The 23646-nt window shown below is 39.1% G+C and overlaps 1 protein-coding gene across 7 annotated transcripts in view; it reads left to right on the top strand.

Annotated features, from left to right (window-relative positions):
- CHD2 (chromodomain helicase DNA binding protein 2) overlaps window positions 1-23646 on the top strand; it is a 119723-nt gene that overhangs the window by 5736 nt on the left and 90341 nt on the right. For 6 of the 7 annotated variants that reach the window (XM_072798577.1, XM_072798586.1, XM_072798599.1 and 3 more), the window contains exons 3-4: window positions 17809-18040; window positions 22124-22210. In XM_072798577.1, coding sequence (XP_072654678.1) covers window positions 17809-18040; window positions 22124-22210 — 319 coding nt within the window. Of the gene's footprint in view, window positions 1-13199; window positions 13781-17808; window positions 18041-22123; window positions 22211-23646 lie in introns of those variants that run through there. The other variant, XM_072798613.1, reaches the window with a different exon arrangement.

Genomic DNA, 23646 nt, shown 5'->3' with positions numbered 1-23646 from the left:
AGTTAAAATTTGCCATAGTAGTTGGCTTTGTAGGTTCACACAATTTTGAAGCTTTTGGAAGAATCTTTTGAATAGCTTATAGAAACTTTAGGTGAAACTGGAATTTTGGTTCTATAGACTTGTGCCCATCAAGTTTAATAAGAGATTCTTAAATTATGTTCTCAGGTATAAAGTACGTATACAAGAATTAGCTTTAGAGGTGAATACTTGTAGAACTTGACCATTTAACTGGAGCTTCAAACCTCAGAAGTGCGTTTGAAGCAACAAGAAAGAAGATTCTTCTTGTGTATTGAGGTTGAGTTCTGGTTAGTTGTATAAATTTTTTACTATTTGCTGAATGTCTTTAAATTCCTAAAAACTGGAAGAGAAGTAGTATTGCAGTCATGTTTGAAGATATAAACTACTTTGTTGAAGATGTTTTAACCCAAAATGATGATATTAATACGTGAGTTAAAATTTATATTATGATAACAGCAATTTATTTACAAACTGTTTGCATGCCACTTGGAGCCAGTGAACTTTTTAAAGAACCAGAGTAATTAGGTCTGTTCATTAAGACTTCTGAGCGTTTTTCCTTCTGTGCAGAGAATGGCAAAAAATGGCAAGAAAAATGTTGATTTAATCTCTTTTCTGTGGCTTATTTATTTTTTAAAAAAGATTTTATTTATTTATTCATGAGTGATGTGCAGAGAGAGGCTGAGACACAGGCAGAGGGAGAAGCAGGCTCCTCACTGGGAGCCAGATGTGTAGGACCGGATCCCATGACCCGGATCATTGCCTGAGGCAAAGGCAGATGCTCAACCACTGACCGAGCCATGCAGGGGTCCCTCTGTGGCTTCTTTTAAAACCTACATGGCACCTTGAAAATTAAAATCTGTAAAGATTAAGTCCTCACAGGAACATGGTTAAACAGTATTTGATGAATTTTGTGAAAGTTTTAGCAAGTTCTGGTTTGAGAGGTGAATCTGGAAGTTGAATTTTTTTCTGACAGTATCTGACACAGATTTTATTTTATTTTTTTCCACAGACAGTGTGGACAGGGGGAGAGGAAAGAGAATCTTAAGCAGGCTCCATGCTCAGCTAGGATCCCAACTTGGGACTGTCTCATTACTCTGAGATCATGAGTCTGACACTCAACTGACTGGGCCACCTGGGCACCTCTCAGATTTTATTTTTTAAAAGATTTTATCTATTTATTCTGACAGAGAGGCAGAGACATAGGCAGAGGGAGAAGCAGGCTCCCTGTAGGGAGCCTGATGTGGAACTCTATCCCAGGACCCTGGGATTACAACCTGAGCCACCCAGTTGTCCCATCTCTCACAGATTTTATAATTATTTTACTCCTCTCCTTTCTCTCATATGGCAAATTCCTAATGATTGTGAGATACTTTTTGAGGCCTCTGGGATTTCCAAACTCCTATCCTTTCTCCCATAAAATGTGGTAGGGTAAACTTCTTCCTGACAAAAATTGAGTGTTCTGTGTCATACCTAGTAAATTTTTTCTGGTTATGACCTTTTAAAAAACAAAGAAAATTTTAAGGCCCTTTAGGTTCTTCCTGCAAATCTTAGAACTCAAGAACTCAGTTGGCTTTCTTGAGGGGTGGAGGTGGGGGTCACAAACATATTATTTATTTACTTTTTAAAAAAAAAGTCTTATTTATTTGGGGATCCCTGGGTGGCTCAGCAGTTCAGCGCCTGCCTTTGGCACAGGGTGTGATCCTGGAGTCCCCGGATCGAGTCCCGCGTCAGGCTCCTGGCATGGAGCCTGCTTCTCCCTCCGCTTCTCTCTCCCGCGCGCGCACGCGCGCTCTCTCTCTCCATCATGAACAAATAAATGAAATCTTTAAAAGAAAATAAAGTTTTATTTATTTGACAGCAGAAACAGAGGAACAGCAGAAGGAGAGGGAGAAGCAGGCTCTCTACTGAGCTCTTGCAGGGCTCAATCCCAGGACCCTGGGATCATGATTTGAGCCAAAGGCAGACAACTTAAGTGACTGAGCCACCCAGACGCCCCAGCCCCATGTTGGCCAATTTATGCTGAGTGCTTGTTATCCTAGCTGTTGTTGTCTCCTGCCTTCTAGCCTGCCCCCGGGCATTGAATTCAAATTTATACCTTAGCAAAATTGCTAATTGCTGCTGTTTTGGAACTTTAGTGTTAGTGTAAGGCCAGAACAATAGAAGTTGACTAAGTCATCAAATACCCATCAAACCAAATACCATCAAATAGACTTAGGGTCTATCCAATGTTTATTTTGTAATCAGTAACGTAATACAGTGTGAGAACAACACATTGTTTATATGTCTGCTATGACCTTTCGACTTAAGTGTTTAAAGTTTAATTGACAGGGCAAGTCTGGGGACAGACTTTCTAAAAAGCTCGAGTGCAGTTTATGAGGTGAGGAACGAGCTTTTTGCTTTGCGAAATAAATCATGGAGAACCTAGGTGTATGGAAGCCTTTCATGGTACATTTTGAAACAGTTCCTATGTAGTATTTTAGTGTTAAGATACTTGGTTAGGGTTACCTTTTTTGGTTAATTCAGTGACCTTATCAGGATTATATTCCATACTGAAAAGAACTGTAAATTCCCTTTACTGAAGAGTTCCCATAGTTTGGGGAAATGCTGCCGAGGAGCCTTGGCTAAGGTCCTGATTTTATGCTTTGGATTCAATATAATGAGTTATTTTGTTGTTTGTGGTGGGTTTAATTGTTAACTTCTGTGCCTGGCAAGTGCTGTGTACCTAATACACACCAGTGTGACGTTTACTTGAATACTGAAAATTTTTTTCCCAATTTAGGCCCATGATGTCTACTGTTGGACTTGCAGAATTCTCACTTAAAAAATGTGGATAATGATAATCTTCTTGGGGTTATGAAGTCAAGTAACATAAAGCCTATAAAGTGCTTGTTAGCAAATAACCTGTTACATTGAAAGTGCTCTTTAAATGTAAGCAATGAGTACTATTTTACTTCTAATGCTTTATCTTACTTTCTTACCCCTCCCTCTGCACTTATTCCCTTGTTAAGAGTCATGCTGTTCCTGAGAGTAGAGGTTGGTGTCCTGGCCTCCCATAAGAGATCCATTAGGCCTAATCTAGGCCCCTTTCCCCTCCTGCTGATACAGGTATCTGTCTAAATCATTCTAAAATGATTTTAGAAGGCAAGTCCTCTTTTAGTTAGCTGAAACCTTAGGTTTTTTTTGTAGTTAATCCTCTCTTAGAATTTTCTTCTGAGACAGCCAGCCTTTTGAAGGGAGTGTTTGATGCTTTCTGGACCAGAACAGCTTCTTGTTCTGTGCTTGTGAGTCACAGCGCAACTGTGGGTAGTCACTCTGAGTAGATACCTTACCTTCCTTCTGGAGCAAGTGGTTATTGCCTTGGTTTACCCTCTCAAGCTGTGCAGGAGTGAATAATGAATGCCAAGGAGCAATGCTGTTTGGATACAGATGTAACTGCAATAATACTTAAAACTAATACCCAGTTGGCAGTGGCTTGCTCTTCCTAATCCACCTTCATCATAGCACCATATATCTGACTTAACATAATGCCTAAAGTCCAATATTATTCTGCTTTAGCTGTAGTCTAGGTTTAAGATTTCTGTATTGTTGGTCTTCTTAATGTTATTCATTTCCCATTCCTTATGGTTTGTGGGTTGAGTTCTATTATTTGTTCCTATAGCAGACCCTGGAGAGGGCATCTAAAAAGACTCAAGTCTAGCCCAGTTCTCTAGGATTGAGTTAATTTTCCAAAGCTCTCCATGCGGTTTAAAAGTGCATGTATTTCCATAGGTTTGCATGTGTTTTGATTCTTTTGACAGAGAACCTCTTGTTGGATTCCTTTCTAACCCTTGGTGTTCCTGTTGCCTCTCTCATTTTTTTCTCCTTGTCCCTTTAGGGCAATTTTACCAGTAGCTTGCGTTTGGAGGTCTGGAAGGGAAAAGTGGGTGGGGTGCTGGTGTAAGGGTGGTTGTGTCTTGATGGAAGAGGGACATTTTCTGCACTAAATGTTATGCCAAATCCAGCAGTAGTGTATGCTGATAGAATTTTTCACCCCCAAGGTTTTTGAATTCTTGTCCTAATTGCTTTAAATTCTAGTGCTGTCACTTCCTTACTATAATTCTCCACTTATGCCCTATGATCCTTCTAAAAGTTTGGATTCCAGAATTAACTTTGAATGCAGTGACATTCCATTCATAATTCCCTTTCCCTCAAGCTGATACAAGTAACTGTCTAATGCAGTGTATGTGGGCTCTGCTGTTTGGAATAGGGTTTGTTACACATTGGTGGGTTGTGAATTGTCACCAGCATTAAAAAATAAAATAGAATATAATATGATAATAAACCTTATGGAATGGCATGTGTTAGGGTTAGGCTTATTTCTAAGTTCAGCAGTATCCATAATGTTGGTAATCTTTCATTTGGATTTTATCATAGGGAAAAGCAGTATGTAGTAAGAATTTTATGGGAAAATACTGGAGTAGATTTATGCTTTTTTGACTACTTGCTCTTGTGTCAGGCACTTTTTTTTTTTTTTTAAGATTTTATTCTTTTATTCATGAGAGACACAGAGACACAGGCAGAGGGAAAAGCAGGCTCCATGAGGGGAGCCCGATATGGGACTCCATCATCCCGGGACTCCAGGATCACGCCCTGGGTCGAAGGCAAGCGCTAAACCACTGAGCCACCCAGGGATCCCTCCTGTCAGTCACTATTTTAAGGTTTTTTTTTTTTTTTTGATGTGCATTTTATTTAATGTGGCGGTTAGTGTAGCAGAAATGCTACTGACCTGCCACTGGTTAGCCAGTTCCCCAAATTAACTGTCCCAGAGCACTTTCCCTTTGAAGGCCTGTGGGTGGTCCGGCATCCTGCTGAGCTCTTTCATTCCCATCCCATTGTGTTCCTTCATTTGAGTCATATACATAAAAAAGGATTTGCAGATTCCTCTCAAATTTGTTTATGCTGGTTTTGCAGGTAATTTTGCATTTCAGTAAGCTTAAACTAGTGGATGAGGTAATAGAGAGATTTCAGTGAAAACTAAGTTTGTTTTGGAAAAACACAGTAACTGTCATTTATAGTGCCTACTACGAGCCTGGAATTTGTTAGAACAAGTCCTTTATATGTGTTAATTTGGGTAATCTTCACAAGCCTATGAGGTAGTTGTGATTACCCTCCTTATTTCGCCGATAGAAAACTCAGGCATTAGGGGAAAGGAGTAAATGGTAGAATTGGATTCAAACACTGGTAGTTTGGTTCCAGGGGTCACTTAAGCATTTTGTCGAAAATTACCATCAAATAAGATGGCTAAGAGGAAACTGTATATTAAGGGAAAATGTAAAAATCGAATTATTCTGTATGCTCTTTTCTCATAAAAACTGTGTTTTAAAGAAACCGAAAACTCAAAATCTCAATGCATTGTAGGGTTAATGGGCACCAGAAACTTAGTGCTGCTCAAAAGTCATTGTTTTGGATAAAGAATTTCTAGTTAAAATGTGGCTGCTGGTAATTAATAAAACGAAAACCTAAAAAAAAAAAAAATGTGGCTGCTTTAAGTGATTCCCATGGGGGTGGTTGGGGACTCGATAAAAGAAGGGTGGATGGGAGGGGGAGGTACTGGAAATCTCAGAAGATCTTTTTGCAGTCCTGACTCCCATTGCCCCCCACACCCTTTGGGTTTGGCAACGGATTATGAAGACTGGGTTTCTAATTTGTTGTCTTGTTCTAAACTAACTCCTACTTAACTTCCAAATACCCTTTGCATCAGAATCATTTGGGAATTTTTTTTTTTTTTTTAACAGGCCCCAGGGGCACCTGCGGGGCTCAGTGGTTGAGCATCTGCCTTTGGCTCAGGGCGTGATCTTGGGGTCCTGAACTCCTGAGTCCCTTTTCGGGCTCCCTGCAGGGAGCCTGCTTCTCCCTCTGCTTATGTCTCTGCCTCTCTCTCTCTCTCTGTCTCTCATGAATAAATAAAGTCTTAAAAAATAAAACAGGCCCCATACCTGATTGGATTTTAGGGGTTCTATATGTAGTAGGGCAGGGGCGATCATGGGCATTGTCATGGCTTTCCAGGTGGGTGTATTAGGTAGTCAGGGATGGAAACCATTGTTCTCTAGACATGCCGTGAAAGGAAGTAGCTCTAGTGTCTTCAGTTTCAGTAGAGGTTATTTGACATTCAAATAGAGACATTCAAATAGTGTCTGGCTGATAAGCTGTAATTTTGAGGAAGGTGAGTGATAGGTCAAATTCTCCATTTCCCTTGCTTGATTTACCAATAAAAATAAAAAATTGCTCCTTTTGAAGTTAGCTTTATAAAGGCATGTAAGTCCTCAGATTTACTTGTTAAGAGTCACTTGAGTGATAGTTAAACATATTCCCAGCCTTTCGCCTGGAAGTTTGAATTCAGTCAGGTCCGGGAGGTCCCATCCCAGGAACCTGTATGTTGAACACCAACCACGGTTGTTTCTTGTGCGGAGGCTTGAGGCTGGTTTGGGAAACAAGGGCTAATTAGGACAGAAATTTGGGTCTCTGTTCTGCCTTTTAGCTGTAAGATCTTGGGCGGGAACCTCTGAACTTGTTTCTTTATCCTTTAGAAAAGGAGAAAGGGTAGACTATGTGTGTGTCTCTTAGGGAAGTTTAGAATGAAATAAAGCAGTAGTTTCCTACTTGGGACATCCCCCCTTCCTGACTTTTGGCAGTGTCTGGAGATATTTTTGGTTGGGGCTGGGGTGCACCTGGTATCTGCTTGGAAGAGGCTAGGGATGCTGCATAAATGTCTTACAACATGTAAGGACAGCCTCCCACAACAGAAAATGAATTATCTGGCCCCAAATGTTAGTAATGCCATGCTTCAGAAACTGTGGTCTAAAACATTTGGCAAAATGCTTGCCACAGTGAATATTGATTGTTACTAAGAAAGTTGAGGGAGTCCTCACCATTAGTATTGCTTTTTCTGTGGCTTGATTCAGGGACCCCACTTAGGTCCTATGACTTTGGGTAGAAGTAATTTGCTATTGAGGTTAGCATTCTGGCTTTTTAAGCCCCCTTTGAACGTTGGAGTTGCTACCTTATGGAAGTCTAGAGATTTATAGCCTAGAAGTAAGGAAAGATGAGACTCAAAGGGCTGCAAGGAATTTGTGGTCAGACTAGTTCATCTGTCCTCAGGGCTCTAAAATATACCACCTGAGATGGTGGGTTATAGGAAGAGCTTTCTTTCACCCCGCTTTAACTACTTGTCCTGTTCTTATATGATCCTTAGTGCATTAGCAGATCTGAATTGGGTAGATGTTCATAAAGTGGTTATCTGGTTTTTACCTCATCCAGGCTCCTTGCTCTAATTCACTTTTTCCTGGTGGTATATGTCCATGGATGCTTCCTGAACTGTTTATTTGATGCTTCTGGAGCTATTTAGGACTACTCAGTATTAATTGGTTATGGGGGAGCAGAGGTAGCATGATGAAGACAAGGTGACTTCTGGCATCAGTTGAAGATGTTAGGAGCATGCTTATTACAGATGGATGTTTTTCCCTTGTTAGCACTGAATTTCTGAATCTGAGAGACTTTGCTTTTTACCCCCTGAAACTGGAAGTAGCTTTTTGTGTGCCTTTTTTTTTTTTTTTTTCTGGAAAGAAGAGCCATGGTTTTAGAAGTGTTTGAAGTAACTTCCAGGGATCCCTGGGTGGCTCAGTGGTTTAGCGCCTGCCTTCGGCCCAGGGCCTGATCCTGGAGTCCTGGGATCGAGTCTCACATCACGCTCCTTCCATGGAGCCTGCTTCTTCCTCTGCCTGTGCCTCTGACTCTCTCTCTCTCTCTATCATGAATAAATAAATGAAATCTAAAAAAAAAAAAAAAAGTAACTTCCAGCACTGTCAGACCCCAGGAAGATCTGCTTCTGAATAGTGATCAATTCTGCAAGTCTTTTTTGAGAAATTCAGAAAAGCTCAGAAAAATTCAAAGAGTACAGTTTAAAGTTCTAAACAAATTAGATATGGCTAATGTCCTGTTTACTATGCCTTCTCTTTAGTTAACGGTCATGAACTTGACATATAAAAAACTTGGCATTTTAAAAATGTACCTGGTTTGCATAATGGGTTTTGTGTTTTAAAGATCTAATAGTTTTGCAATTGTTGTGTTGATGTTTATAGATCTAATCCATTCCTAGTCTAATTTGTTAATTGCAGAGTATGAATCTAGATTAGATTAATTCCTTTATTAGGGAATTAATGGTCTTTATGAGCAGAGCTGTGAATTTTTATACTTCCACTTCTTGCACAAATTTATTTTATTTTTTTATTTTTTTTAATTTAATTTATTTATGATAGGCACACAGTGAGAGAGAGAGGCAGAGACATAGGCAGAGGGAGAAGCAGGCTCCATGCACCGGGAGCCCGACGTGGGATTCGATCCCGGGTCTCCAGGATCGCGCCCTGGGCCAAAGGCAGGCGCCAAACCGCTGCGCCACCCAGGGATCCCTCTTGCACAAATTTAATGATGTGTGTGCTTTTATATACCCATAGATCAAATTGCATGATTCATATGCATATTTGGAGGTTTACTGGAAAATGGCAAGTTGCTTTGCAATGCCTCTGCCAATTGCTTTTTCAGTAATGGTGTATTATTACTATCTTGCCTATTTTCTCCACATCACTTAGTATTATCATACATTTTAATTTCTACAAAGCAGATGGATGTAGAATAACCTGTTGTAATAATACATTTCTCAAATTACTCCTGAGGTTTAATTTCCTTTTCATAAGTTTCTTGGCCAGTTTCTTTTCTGTGGTTGATAATCCCTGTCCTTCCCCTAGTTATCTGTGGATTTTTCTTTGATCTGTAATTCTTATGTTATTGAAATTTCTCTTCTCAATTGGTCGTCTTTTAACCTTGTTTATAATGTGGTGTATTCCTCATAATGGTAGGACTTGAACCAGAGGCAGTCCCAGGTCTCCAGGATCAGGCCCTGGGCTGAAGGCGGCACCAAACCGCTGAGCCACCCAGGCTGCCCTAATGCTGTTTTACCGAAGAATGTCTGCATGGCGGGGACAGCACTGTGAGTCCCATAGTTCATGCTGTGGGGCTGGGAGGGGTGACATCATGTATATGCACTTGGGCTAAGCCTCTTCTATAATGAGGGTAATTTGTCTTAGACGGTTTTTGTAAAGGTTTAGAGGAAAATTTTTGCATATGCTTGACACCTAAGCGCTTCATAAATATTAGCTACTGAATCATCGATAGAATTTAGTCTGAAAACAAGTTTTAAAAAAAGAATTTTAGTGTAGGTTGCTTTGTGTTAACAGATTTTGCTTTCACCGACAAAAAAAAGCATCCTCTGCCAAACAGTTCAGCCATTTTGTAAATTTCAGAAAAAATAAACACCCAAGTGCTGAAATGGCAGCTCCTGGGCAGAGCACCCACAGGCTTACTTTTCTCTCATTGAAGTGTTGCTGTGCTGCCCTCTTGTGGCCATTCGGGAAACAGCGATAAAGAATTGAAACAGGGATCCCTGGGTGGCGCAGCGGTTTGGCGCCTGCCTTTGGCCCAGGGCGTGCGATCCTGGAGACCCGGGATTGAATCCCCCGTCGGGCTCCCGGTGCATGGAGCCTGCTTCTCCCTCTGCCTATGTCGCTGCCTCTCTCTCTCTCTCTCTGTGACTATCATAAGTTAAAAAAAAAAAAAAAAAAAAATGGGAACAATAGCTCTTACAAGGCTGCTTGCTTTCAAAGCCCAGTTGTAAAATATACTTCATCACTCCATTTTTGCCAACTTCAGTTTTAAAAAATATTTTATTTATTCATTCATGAGAGACACACACGAAGAGAGAGGCAGAGACGCAGGCAGAGGGAGAAGCAGGCTCCATGCAGGGAGCCCAATGTGGGACTTGATTCCAGGACCCCAGCATCACGCCCTGAGCCTAAGGCAGGCGCCAAACCACTGAGCCACCCAGGGATCCCCGATTTTTGCCAACTTCACAAAGGATTTTGAAGAGATACCAAATCCTTTTCTACCGACAAGTGAAAAGAGATGTTAAACTTTTTTTCATAAACATTTATTTTCAATTGGAATCCAGAAATCTGGTTTTGATGAGTCCCTTTCATTTATTTTTTTGCATTGTATTTCCTGTGTAGTGAGTTTTCAGACCCAAATTACAAGTCTTGTTTGCAAATTAGATTTTGAGTGATTTTAGGATACACTTATTTTTCATAAGGATTCTGTGTGACAGATTCCTGAATATCCCATTTTTAATTGCTTTATCACCATTAATGTCGGAAGTCAGGTAATGTTATGACTTTGTTTAGGTGAGAGCTTATTTAAAGGACTCCCCCCTCTCCCCCAACTCCATTTGACCCATTTAGTCAAGTCTTGTGGATTTTCCACATCTCTGGGTCTAAATTGGCATTACAAGCTACAATTAAATATTGATAATGATTTAGTATTATTATAACTAGGCATTAATAGCAAGTCAGCATAATAGTTAATCTTGTCTTTTGAAATAGATTGTCAGCGCTTTAAGTGTGGAAATATAGTGTTTTGGTTTGTAGATATTTCTTTTCTATTTTAACACTTAGAATCTTGCCCTCCTAAGAGAGAAGTATGCAAATTAATTGTTATACCTTTATTAAGACTTTTTTTTCTTACAAAGAAATATATTCTTTCAGTTTTACTGAGGAAATAATTGGCATAAAACGCTGTATAAATTCAAGGCATACATTAATTTACATATACTAAAAAATGATTGCTACAGTAGCATCCATCCATCTATACAGTAACCTAAAGAAGAAGAATTCTTTTCTTTTAGTGAGAACGCATGGGATTTACTTTCTTAACTTTCCCATATCTCCTACAGCAGTGTTGGCTGTAGTCATCATGTTGTATGTTACATCCCTAGTACTTACCTATTTTATAACTGAAAGTTTGTACCTCTTGTAAATACCTTTCTCCAGTTTTCTCTCCCACCACCATCTGTATCCAGTAACTCTTCAGTTTGATCTTTTTTTCTATGAGTTTTTTAAAAAGTTACTGTTTTATTTATTTGTTTTTTTAGATTCCACATCTAAGTAGGACCATACAGTATTTAGTATTTGTCTTAGTTTGTTTCCATGTCTTGGCTATGTAAGTAATGCTGCCCTGAACATGTGAACATGGAGTTAGGTATCTTTTTGAATTAGTGTTTTTGTTGTTTTGGGTATATTCCCAGAAGTGGGATTACTGGATAGTTCTAGTTTTAATTTTTTGAGTATCCTCCATACTGTTTTCCATGGTGACTATACCAATTCACTCGCAGTGGACAAGAGTTTCCTTTTCTCCACATCCTTGCTAACTTGTTTAATCTCTTGTCTGTTTGATATGGCCATTCTAAATAGGTGTGAGGTAATATCTCATTGTGGCTTTAATTTGCATTTCCCTACTGACTAGTGATGTTGAGCATCTTCTCATATACCTGTTGATTTTTTTGTATATCTTTGGAGAAATGTCTTTTGAGGTACTTTGCTCATTTTTTAATTTATTAATTTTTAAAAAAATATTTATTCGAGAGAAAGAGAGTGCATGTGCATGAAGAGGGAGCAGAGGGAAAGGGAGAAGCAGGCTTCTCACTGAGCAGAGCCTGATGTGGGGCTTGGTCCCAGGAACCTGGGATTATGACCTGAGCCAAAGCCAGACTGAGTCACCCAGGTGCCCCATTAGCTTGTTAATTTTCAATGTATTTGCTTTTTGGTATTGAGTTGTTAGGAGTCCTTTCTATATTTTAGATATTAACTACTTAATCAGATCTATAGTTTGCAGATGTTTTTCCATTCTGTAGGTTGTCTTTTCATTTTGTTTGTGGTTTCTTTTGCTGTGCGGAAGCTTTTTAGTTTGATGTGGTCCCAGTTGAGTTTTTGATTTTCAATTTTTGATTTTGTTGTTCTTCAGATATCATATCCACACAATCATTACCAAGACTGCTCTCAAAGAGCTTTATTTCTGTATTTTTGTTTGGGAGTTTCATGGTCAGGACTTACATTCAAGTTTTTAATCCATTTTGCATTAATTTTTGTGAGTGAGTGAGTAGGATATGGGTCCATTTTGATTCTTTTACATGTGGATTTATTCCAGCTATTACAGCACCATTTATTGAAGAGACAGTCTTTTCTCGGTTGAATTTTCTTGGATTTTTTTTTTTTTTTAAGATTTTATTTATTTATTCATGAGAGACACAGAGAGAGATGCAGAGACACAGGCAGAGGGAGAAGCAGGCTCCATGCAGGGAACCTGACCTGGGACTTGATGCCAGGTCTCCAGGATCACATCCTGGGCTGAAGGCGACTCTAAACCGCTGAGCCACCCGGTCTGCCCTTTCTTGGATTTCTTGTCAAATATTTGTTGATTGGAGACACCTGGGTGGCTCAGTCGTTGAGCGTCTGCCTTTGGCTCAGGTCATGAACCCAGAGTTCATGGGGAGCCTGCTTTGCTTCTCCTTCTGCCTGTCTCTGCCTCTCTCTGTGTCTCTCATGAATAAATAAATAAAATCTTTAAAAAGTATATATTAGTTGATTGTGTATGGCTGGGTTTATTTCTGGGCTCTTGATTCTGTTCCCCTGATTTATTTTTCTGTTTTAATGCCACTACCATCCTGTTTTGATGGCTGTAGCTTTATAGTATAGCTTGAAATTAGGAAGTGTGATACCTCTTCTTTTTTTTCTCAAGATTTTGGCGCTTGGGGTCTTTGGCAGTTTCATATAAATTTTAGGATTGCTTTTTCTCCTTCTGTAAAAAATACCATTGAAATATTGATATGGATTGTATTGAATCTAAAGTTAGCTTTTGGTAATAGTGATATTTTAACATTATTCTTCCAACTTATGAACACAGGATACTTTTCCATTTGTGTTGTTTTTTTTTTTAAGTTTTTACTTTTAAGTAATCTTAAAAATAATAATCTGCATCTAATGTGGGGCTTGAACTTAAAACCCTGAGATAGTCACAGGTTCCACTGACTGAACCTGCCAGGCATTTCCCCGTTTGTGTCATCTTTTATTTTTTTCATTAATGTCTTATAGTTTTCAGAGTGAGAGATCTTTCACCTCTTCAGTTAATAAATGTGGTCCTAAGTATTTTATGGTTGGTACTGCTATTGTAAATGGGATCAATTTCTTTCTTTTTTTTTTTCTGAAAATTTATTTTTAGTGTATAGAAATACTACTGATTTTTGCGTGCTAATTTTGTATCTTGCAACTTTCCTAAATTCATTGATTAGATCTAACAGTGTTTTGGTTGAATTTTTAGGATTTTCTCCTTATAAAATCATGTCATCTGCAAATAGAGACAAGTTACTTCTTTTTCAGTTACATTGTATTTCCTTTTCTTGCCTGATTGTGCTCTAGCTAGGACTTAGAGTACTGTGTTGAATCTGAGAGCTGGGAGTGGGCATACTTGTGCCTGATCTGATGGGAAAAGCTTTCAGCCTTTTCACTACTGAGTATGACATTAGCAGTGGGAATCCTTTTTCTTCCCTTTTTTTTTTCTTAAGCACCTTTTTTTTCCTCCTGAATATTACTTTATTAAATATGACTTGCTGGTTTCAAAAATAATTAAAAAACACCTAGTCTTACTTTCATTCACATCTTTAGCTCATCTTGTGTTGGATTGGGGGTAATTTCCCTTGCTTTGCATTTGATTCTTTTGTCTGGATTTATTATGAACCATTTTAAATGTTAAAAAGACTAATACTTACATAATGAACAACTGAACTCGCCACTCCGCTTCAGTCCAATATCATTCTTTGATCACATCTGCTCCCTCAACCCTAGAGGTAAGTACAATTGTGAATTTGGTGTTTATTTTTTTAGAGGTTTGATTTTCATACTAATATATCTATATACATTTTTGAAATTACACAAGTAGTTCATTGTATCTGTTAGTATACTTCAAATAACTCATCAAACAGAGTAAACCACTGTTAACAGTTTGGTGATTAAAATGTATCTGTGTATATAGATTAGGTGTTGATAGAAACATGGTTGTGTTTTTTTTTCCTTAAAAGCTATTGTGTGCACTGTTAGATTTCTAGAGTCACTTTCCTACACAAACACAAATATACAGCTGCACAAGAAGCCTTATACAAGGATATTTATGGTCTGTTACAGTGAGCAATTTGGAAAACTAAATATTCTAGACAGAGATAAATATGGAAGTATATCAAGGATATTTGTAGCTTATTGGTTAAGATAATGGTTTAAGAATAGCCTAAATGTCTCATGAATAGGGGACGGATTAAATAAAATATAGAGCATCCATATTATCATTATAGAGGCTGTCAAAGGGAGTGAGGCATCCTATGTATACACGTACCCTTATTGTGGGTGCTGGCAGGGGATGTTTCCATCACATCTCAGCACAAAACGCTCCCAGGATTTCCAGCTAACTGGACTGTCCTGGTATCTTCAGCAGATTAATGCTATTTGTGATTTTCTGTTTGAGAGTTGAATATTTTCTTTTTTTTTTTTTTAAAGATAGATTTATTTATTCAGAGAGAGAGAGAGGTTTTTTTTTTTTTTTTTAAAGATTTATTTATTTATTCAGAGAGAGAGAGAGAGAGAGGCAGAGACACAGGCAGAGGGAGAAGCAGGCTCCATGCAGGGAGCCCGATGTGGGACTGGATCCCTTGTCTCCAGGATCACACCCCAGGCTGCAGGCAGTGCTAAACCGCTGCACCACCGGAGCTGCCCAAGAGTTGAATATTTTCTGTCTTGTTGCTGGAGTGTTCTGTATTTCATGGAACATCCTATGGTCTTGAGACAGTTTTAGCTGGTGATGATTGCCAAAATGGGATTCTTGCCTTAATCTCTTGTCTGGAGATAGTGAAGCAGTATAGTAATTAGAAAACTAAACCATTCATTCCAAAAAGGTTACAGAATGAATGCATATTTTAGCAAAGTCAGTGATTTCCCCCTGTCCTCTTCTCCAACATTCCAGGCCCAGGGAATATCAAAGAAGACAGTTTAGCTCTCAGGAGGTGGACACACGACCAAGTTACTTGTATAGGATGGGATACATGAGAGGCAAAGGAAGCCTAGATGTTTAGCAACTGGGGCTTTGGCGCCTGTCCTCAAGGTTGAGATGTGTCATTGCTAAAAGTGAGAGCCAGTGGAGCGTGGTGGTTGAAACTCAGACCAAAATGAGCCTGCCTGTTTCAGTTCCCAGTGACAGTAACTGCTGTGGCAGAGTATCATGGAAGTACTTAATAGGCGCTGAGTTTAGGATTGAAGAGGCCACGGAGAATTTTCCTAGAGAAGGTAATGCCTGAGGCTTCAAGAATTGGAGAGGTGCCTCACCAGCAAAGATTGAAGGTGAACAGTACTCAGGCTGACTGTGTTGTGTGCTGTACAAGTGGTTCAGTAAGGCTGGAGTGGTGGGGGTGAGGGGGGAAGGAAGGGTGAATTCTAGATCTTGAGAACTTAGAGAGGGAGGCCAGGTTTCCTGGGACATGCTGAGACTGGATGTTCCCAGGGACCAGGCCCGGGGAGGTGGGCAGCCAGCTCTTCCTCCTCCAGGCCTCTCTAATCACTCAGCCCCTTTGGCTATGTAAATGCAGCCTCCAGGTACATTCCTAACACTTTTTTAAGTGGAAAGGAGTTTCTTTCTAAATTCTTCTGGTGCAGAAATGCTGGAGCTGCCTCTGTACCTTTAAAACTGAGCAAATAATGGAGGCAAAGGTAATAAATTCCAACTAGTGCCATAAATTGTGTGGTACTGATTCACTAATGAGTGCTAGCTGGGGAGAACTTTGTGTTAGAAGAGCTGGGAAGTGAAAGTCTGGAAATCCTAATGTTTGGTAAGGTCTTGTCATTTATAGGGTCCTGGTGTCCTGTCTGCCCTCTAGTGCTCTCATATCATAACCTTGCCAGGATGGCACGGTTTACAAAGTGCCATGGGGGAGAGATCTAGGACTAAGACCTGAGCCGTCGATGCTGAAGCCTGCACTTGTTGCTATACTGTCCAGCCTTCGTCTTTTTATTATTTGCCAAGTGACCACCTTATGCTTGGTCACAGAGAATAAGTGATTTATGATGCCATAGTCAGCTGGATTAGTTGGCTTTTACTGTCCGGAGGGCCAGGGAGTCTAATGAGACCTTAGCAGTGTTGAGTCACTTATTACTGGGGTGCCTGACTGGTTTTGGACATAGTATAACAGGGGAAAGTTTTATTTTCTGAGTCGCTAAAGTTTTGAACTCCTGTGGTAAAATAAAGAATATGGGCATTAGAGCCAAGCTGGGGGCGGGCGGGGGGTGGGGGGGAATCCCAGCCCTGCTGTCTCATTTCTCTCGTCCTTTGCATGGGGATACTGATTCCTAATAGGGTTGTTCTGGGTAATAAGCAAAATAATACATATAAAGTCCTTCGAATAATGCTGGGTACCTGTTAGATGATTAGGCAATTAATATGTGGTTTTACCCTTCTTCCCCGCACCCCTCCGCCTCCAACACCCTTACCCCCTCTTCAATGTCGCTGATTAATTACTTCCTTATCTTTACTAAAAGGCTGCTGTGCTCTAATGTGCGTACTGTGTGTCACATGGCATTTGGGGAGTCAATCCCAGTCCCCAGTGTACTGTCTTACCCGTTTTGTGGACATGTTTGTCAAGTGATAGGCCCTCATTTCTAGTTGGGAAGGTACAGTGGTGGTAAATTCAAAGCTTCCCTTCTTTACCCCCTTGGGCTTCATGCCACATGTCTTTTCTCTCCTGCTTCCTAAACACCAGGCCCCTTCTGTTAAGTGGCTATTAACCCTGGGTTCTGGGTTGCTACTTGCCTCCCTTTGTGTGCTCTGACTCTAAGCAGAAGAGTTCTGTGAACTGCCCAGGTCTTCTTGTGGAGTCTACCCAGTTTAGGTCTTTCCCTTTAAAGTAACTTCACTATTACCAGTGTGCCCCTGAATTGCTTTTTTACTTTATGGGGAGGGTATATTGCCTACTTGGCTCCCAGGGTTGATACTCCCATCTTCCATCCCCTTCTGATATTTCTGTTTTGTGGCTTTTGCTATCATGTGCCTCCTTAGGTTGCTCTTTCTTGAGGGGTATTTGGAATGAGGAAGGGGTGGGATGTATGCTAGTCCATAGTGGGTCTTTATTGGATTCACATCAGACTCCGAATGCTCTTTGTGTTTATTTTTTTCTGTTAAGTCTACCAGGCCTGGAACTCCGTTGCCAGAGATTGCAAGGCAGGACCTCTGGTTGGGGTTAATGTGTGTGTTTTCATACTGCTCCCCAGATGAGTCTGATTTGAACCTGTTGTTGAGAACAGGTTCAAATCAGATAATTGAACCTGAATCCGATTGGATAATTGCAACCAGATTGCATTCTTACTCTTTGGGTAACTTTGCCTTGGTTTTGTTCTATGTTGGTTTTTTCCTTTGTGTGTGGGGGTAGAGTTGTCTTGAGGAGGAAGAGACTGATACAGAACAAATAAGACTTAGTGGATCCAGACTGATCTGGTTTCAAATCCTGCCTATGACATTTTGGGAGACTTGCTTAATTATATCTGAGCTTCATTTTGAGTTTTGTAAAAGATTTAATCTATATAAATTAAATGGTATATACCATCATCTAACCACTCAGGAAATGGTAGCTACTAGGGATGTTGGGAATGATGATGGTAACATTATTTGCAATATTAAGAATATAAATCTGAATTTGAAGATTTTGATTTTGTGTTACCAGAATTATTCTTTGCTGTCATTTTACTGCTTTTTAAAAATAGATTTATGTGGAATTTTTTAAAAACAGATTTATATGGTGGATCTTAAGTCTTTTTTTTTTTTTTTTTTTTTTTTTAACTTAAGTCACTCAGCATCTGAAGAAGCTTCCGGTTCAGACTCAGGCAGCCAGTCGGAGAGTGAGCAGGGCAGCGATCCAGGAAGCGGACATGGCAGTGAGTCAAATAGCAGTTCTGAGTCTTCAGAGAGCCAATCGGAATCTGAAAGCGAGTCGGCGGGTTCTAAATCCCAGCCAGTCCTTCCAGAAGCCAAAGAGAAGCCTGCCTCTAAGAAGGAACGGATAGCTGATGTGAAGAAGGTATCTACTTTGCTGTACATTAAAAATGTGCTGCTAGCTAGGACCAGTTAGCAGACCTTTGTTTCCCATGGAAAACTCAGTGGATCTGGATAATGAAAACTATAGTCACCTTTTGTAATAATATACTGTCTGTGGGTATAAACAGAGATTGCATTCTCTCCTGCTATTTGATATAGTAGACACAAGGCCATAAGGAAAATTACATGATCTGTCAAATTACAAGGCAAAAGGACAAATTTTTATAATTTTGTTTTTTGTCTTTTTAGAGTGAGTGGTAGGGGGAGGGGCAGAAAGAGAGGGAGAGAAAGAGAGAGAAAGAAAATCTTAAGCAGGCTCCATACCCAGCATGGAGCTGGACATGGAGCTTGATCTCATGACCCTGAGATCATGACCTGAGCTGAAATCAAGAGTTGGACACTTAATGGACTGTGCCACCCAGGTGCCCCTATAGTTTGGTTTTTAACATTTAAAAAAGGTAATAGTCAATACTGAAGAATACCAGAGAGAATCACTGACAGATGATTATGCAATGCAGTTGTAAAGCTTAGTGATGGATGATAATTTAAGAATAAGGGCAGTTGGGATCCCTGGGTGGCGCAGAGGTTTAGCGCCTGCCTTTGGCCCAGGGCACGATCCTGGAGACCCAGGATCGAATCCCACGTCGGGCTCCCGGTGCATGGAGCCTGCTTCTCCCTCTGCCTGTGTCTCTGCCTCTCTCTCTCTCTCTCTCTCTCTCTCTCTGTGACTATCATAAATAAATAAAAATTAAAAAAAAAAAGAATAAGGGCAGTTTTTCTTATCTGAAGGATGGAAGAAAAATATTTCTCATAGGAAAAAAGTTATCTGCATTTAGGCAATGTAGGTATTGTTCACTTAACAAAAGAGTTCTCTCTCTCTCTCTCTCTTTTTTTTTTTAAGATTTTATTTATTTATTCATGAGAGACACAGAGGCAGAGGGAGAAGCAGGCTCCTCGAGGGGAGCCCGAGGTGGGACTCGATCCCAGGACCCTGGGACCATGCCCTGAGCTGAAGGCAGATGCACAACCACTGAGCCACCCAGGCATCCCAACAGAAGAGTCTTCTAGCAAAGAATGCAAAGAGACAAAATTGAAATGCAGAGTGTGCTCTCATTGATGCACAAACTTTGGAGTGCATTCCTTTTGGTGAAAAATGAATGACTTGACCTAATTAATCACAAGAATACAGCTGATCTTTTAAAATTTTGTTGAGACCATTGCATTTGAATCACTGAAAATACAAAAGAATATTCTTTTAGGAATTTAAAAATAAAATGGCCTAATGAAATTAAAAGCTATTATGCTACATCAGTTTTTATTCTTCTAAGATAGAAGTCTTCTGAGGTCTCAGATTTTTGTAGTTGTACAGACAATTTTAAATTACCTGCAGGTTCTGTAGAATAGCTTCAACAGATGTGCTGTGACGGGTAGGGAAATGAGAGCTATCCTTGTTGCTTCACTCAACAGAGGAGTGACTTTCAGATACTAAAGTTATTGCACCGTGTTGTCTGCTCAGTGTGGGTGGACCTTTCACAGAGAGAATTCAAAAAGACCCTGCATGTAGAAGCACCACTTAGAGATTTTGCTCTGAGTATCACTAACCTCAGAGACTTATTACGCAGGCTTGTAGCAGAAGGCATTGCTTGTGTGATCTTGATCTTCAGTGTGTCATGTATCATGTTGGAGCCTGGTTTTCTCTGCATCTAGATCAAGTGCTCTTTTCAGAACACCACAATACACTTTTGAAGGAATGGTAAAGGAAGGAAAAAATCTGAATATAACTTCCATCTGTGCAGTGGAGCGTTCTTAACTTGCAGAGATTAAAGGAAAACAGACGCCATTACTTAACATAGTGCTTAAAACTTCACTGAAACTGTGTTGACCACCAGGATTCACAGCTGTTAAGTTTTAAGACCTTATATAACTTTATATAAAAAAATAAAAGATAACTAAAAAAGAAGGGAAATCATTGCTAAGATCGATTTCAAAATAGAAGTATGGCTTCAGGCAGAAACTTTCAGATAAACTTTCAAAATTAAAGTGATCAATTCCAAAAAGTTAGTAGTAAGATTAACAAATGGATGGATGTACTAACCAGTTAGAAGGATTGGATTGTGACTTTAATGATACTATTCTAAAATGAGAATTTCTGAGGAAGGCTCTCTGTTTCCTATATACATGTCCTTTTACATGGTAGCTCTCTAATTGAAGGGTTGGATTAGATATTGTAGCCCTCAAAAGGACAGAGATGAACTCAGGATGATTTTAGTGTGTGTATATTATAGTATCTCCTATAATACAGTCCCAGCAATTGAACCTGAATGCCTAATATCTAAAACGATAAAACTAATAAATGTAGGGTTTTTAAAGTGATATAGCTGTCCCAGTTTATAAAAGCTTAAAATACCTGTGCTGAGTAAAGTAATTTCATAGCTCTAGCAAAAGTCTGAAAAGGGGTCGAGGTTGGGGTTGGCATGGCTACAGTAAACTTTTTTGTCCTCTTCCTTTCTCTTCTAGATTTGTTCAGTGTTCTGCCTCTGTCGCCTACATTTTCTGCCACTTGATTATTCCTAACTCTTTCTGGTTGGACCTTTTGTCCTCTCCACTCTCAGATTATTTTAAGGCAATTATGGATTTGTCACTTTTATAAACTGAGAACACTGGATTACATAATTAAATTGGATTCTTTTTCTAAAATGACTTTTCCTGGAACATCTTTCTTGTTTTCTTTGAAGGCCTTGGTTTTCTTCAGCTTACTTGGCTTTTTTTTTTTTTTTTTAAAGGTACTTTGGCAATATCCTCCCTTGCCTGAGTGACATTCTGTTTTTCTGGGTTGTCTTTCATCAATTTTGTCTTTTTTGGGGTCCATTTTTGCACATACTGCATGAGTCTCAACCAGTGGTTTCTCCTCTGGCCTCACTTTGTAAATATTTTAATGATATATTAGCTGTCACCTGTATTTTTTTTTTTTTTTTTTTTTTTTTTTTTTGTCACCTGTATTTTGACAACAAACTCCCATTTCTAATCTTAGCTATCAGGCATTTCTTCCACATTTTTTTAACATCTTCATTTCAGTGTTCCACAGCCCATCCAAATTCATTTTGGCTCCTTGTGACTGATTTCATTAAGAGAATATATGATACACTTGGTAGTAGTTATCTGTGGGAAGGAGAGTGATATTTGGGGTTATAGACTCTCATTGTTAGAGGTCTTTTTTACATTTTTTCTATAGATTTGTTGAGTCTTTTTATACAATGATTTGGTATATTGTGAAGAAAAAAAAACTTTTTCTCCAACTAATCTCTCCTTTCAGCTTTATCTTTTTATTTTAAGGTTTTATTTTATTTAAGTAACTTTTGCATGCATACAACAAGGGGCTTGAACTCAGAACCCTGAGATTAAGAGTTGCATGTGACTGAGTCAGCCAGGGGTCCCTACTTTTTTTTTTTTTTGGATTGCTAGTGAGGATTGTTATTGAAAATCAAATCCTGAAGGCAAAGGGTAATTACTGTTGAAGAGTAAAACAGAGTGTTCCAGAGAATGAGGGGTAGTGGTGCTTATTCTGAGGACTTAGTAGCTAAGTGTCAGAAATGACTATTACTCATGCTTCTGGCATGTTATGTATCCTGAGGATTTTAAAGAAATACACAAATGTCCTGAGTTTTACTTAAAATTAGACATGTTGGGGCCCTGGTGGTTTTTTGAATTCTCAGATGGATCAATACACAGTCAAGAGCTGAAACTGGAAGGCATTAGGGAGTTAAAATTCATCAGTAAAGATTCTGTATTGTTTAACTGTTTATATTTTAATGACGAGTAAGCAGTGTGCCATGTAGTTTAAGTTCGAACGAACTTCATTCAGTAACGAAGAGACATTGTTAAACTTTACTGTGTTCCAGGATAATACAGATGGTACTTTATTATCTTTAAACAAAGCTAGTAAGAAACAAGCCTTTTGATACTTAGCTATTTGAATTTTCTTAGATGGAAATACATGTTCTAGTGATGAAAATAGTTAATGGGGATCAAGAAAAAAGGATTCACACATGGTCTATTAATTTTACAGATGTGGGAAGAATATCCTGATGTTTATGGGGTTAGGCGGTCAAACCGAAGCAGACAAGAACCATCACGATTTAATATTAAGGAGGAGGTAAGAAAAATAAATGTTTTAAGGGGATGCATTTAAATTCCTTATCTTACTTACCGTTTTCAACTCTGGTTGTGTATGTTATCATTAACATGACTGAACATTATACCTCAGTTAAGTGACTCTTATGTGAGGTTTTTCAACCTAGAACTGCGAGGAAAACCACAGGTGGCTTTTAAAGAAAGAACTTTCCCAGAAAGATTATATTGTCATAATATTTTAGGAGAGTGTTAGAGTATTCTACAGTATTGGTTTCACATTTGTATTTTCATTTTTTTTTAATGTTTATGGATTTCAAGTGAAATTGACTATCTCAACAGGTTTACCTTTAAAATACCTAGTTTCTAAATCTATATTTTGTTAAAGAGTCACTTGCGTGGTAAATGTGATAATGGACATACTTTCAGATCTATTTCTGAGAAGGGAAGGAGAGTTTGTTTAACTTAAGTAATGTGTTTTAACTAATTATTTAAGTTTACTTTCCGTTTTTAGTGTGTACTATATTTCACACATATTTACTCGGATATAATTGAGAGAGATTAAATAGATTGATGATTTTAAAAAAATTGGTATTATGTATTGGGTTCTGTGGTTTCTATAGCATCAGACTTTCCTCATCTTTCTCAATTTGTGTGGTATTTTTTTATCAATTTTTACCTCTATATTTTATAGACCAGTCTGAAGAGATGCTCTTTTATGTCTCAGTGAAATACCCCCTTCCTGCATTCTTAGGAGGACTTTGCTATTCTTAACTTTGTAACATCTTTCTGATGAAAGTTAAATATTAATATCCAGAGGTTAGTGAGTGGAGGTGGGTTTTGGTAAATGTACTTTACAGATCAACTGGACTGTTAACATCCACATTGCATTCAAGGTGTTTTATTTTTGATGACCTGTGAGCTGGTTTGCCTCAGCTTTCTTTTTCCATAGTGTCTAGGATTAGATTCCTGACCCTATGTTTAACAACCAGTCGCATGGTTGTGTCAGTCTTTTTTCCCTTTTTTTGTGTAAATTAACAGGTTCCCGCTAGGGCACAAGACTAACAGCAATAGGAATATTTGCCAGTTTGCCCAACTTGGGGGGAAAAGAGCTTTGAGATGTTTCTGACTAATGAACTTTCCTTGGCTTAGTGCTGTCATCAGAGCACTGTTGGCTGACGATTGAACATGCTCTTCAGTGAGTCTGAAATAGAGTAGATCAGTAGGTCACCACCTTTAATGGTACACTAGATGTGGCATTTTCACATGATATTCTAGATCTGCAATATCCAGTATGGTTGCCACTAACATGTGGCTTTTAAAATTTGTATTAATTAAAGTCCAGTAAAAGGAAAGATACCTTTCCTTAGTCGCACTAGACACATTCAGGGGCTCAGCAGTCACACGTGGCTGCTGGTCACTAGATTGAACCCTGCAGAGACAGAAAGAACATTTCCATTA

This window comes from Canis lupus, chromosome 2, assembly GCF_048164855.1.
Source record: "Canis lupus baileyi chromosome 2, mCanLup2.hap1, whole genome shotgun sequence".
NCBI classification, from domain to species: Eukaryota; Metazoa; Chordata; class Mammalia; order Carnivora; family Canidae; genus Canis; species Canis lupus.
The sequence above is the reverse complement of the archived record's forward strand: the minus strand, read 5'-3'. Positions and strand labels throughout refer to the sequence as shown.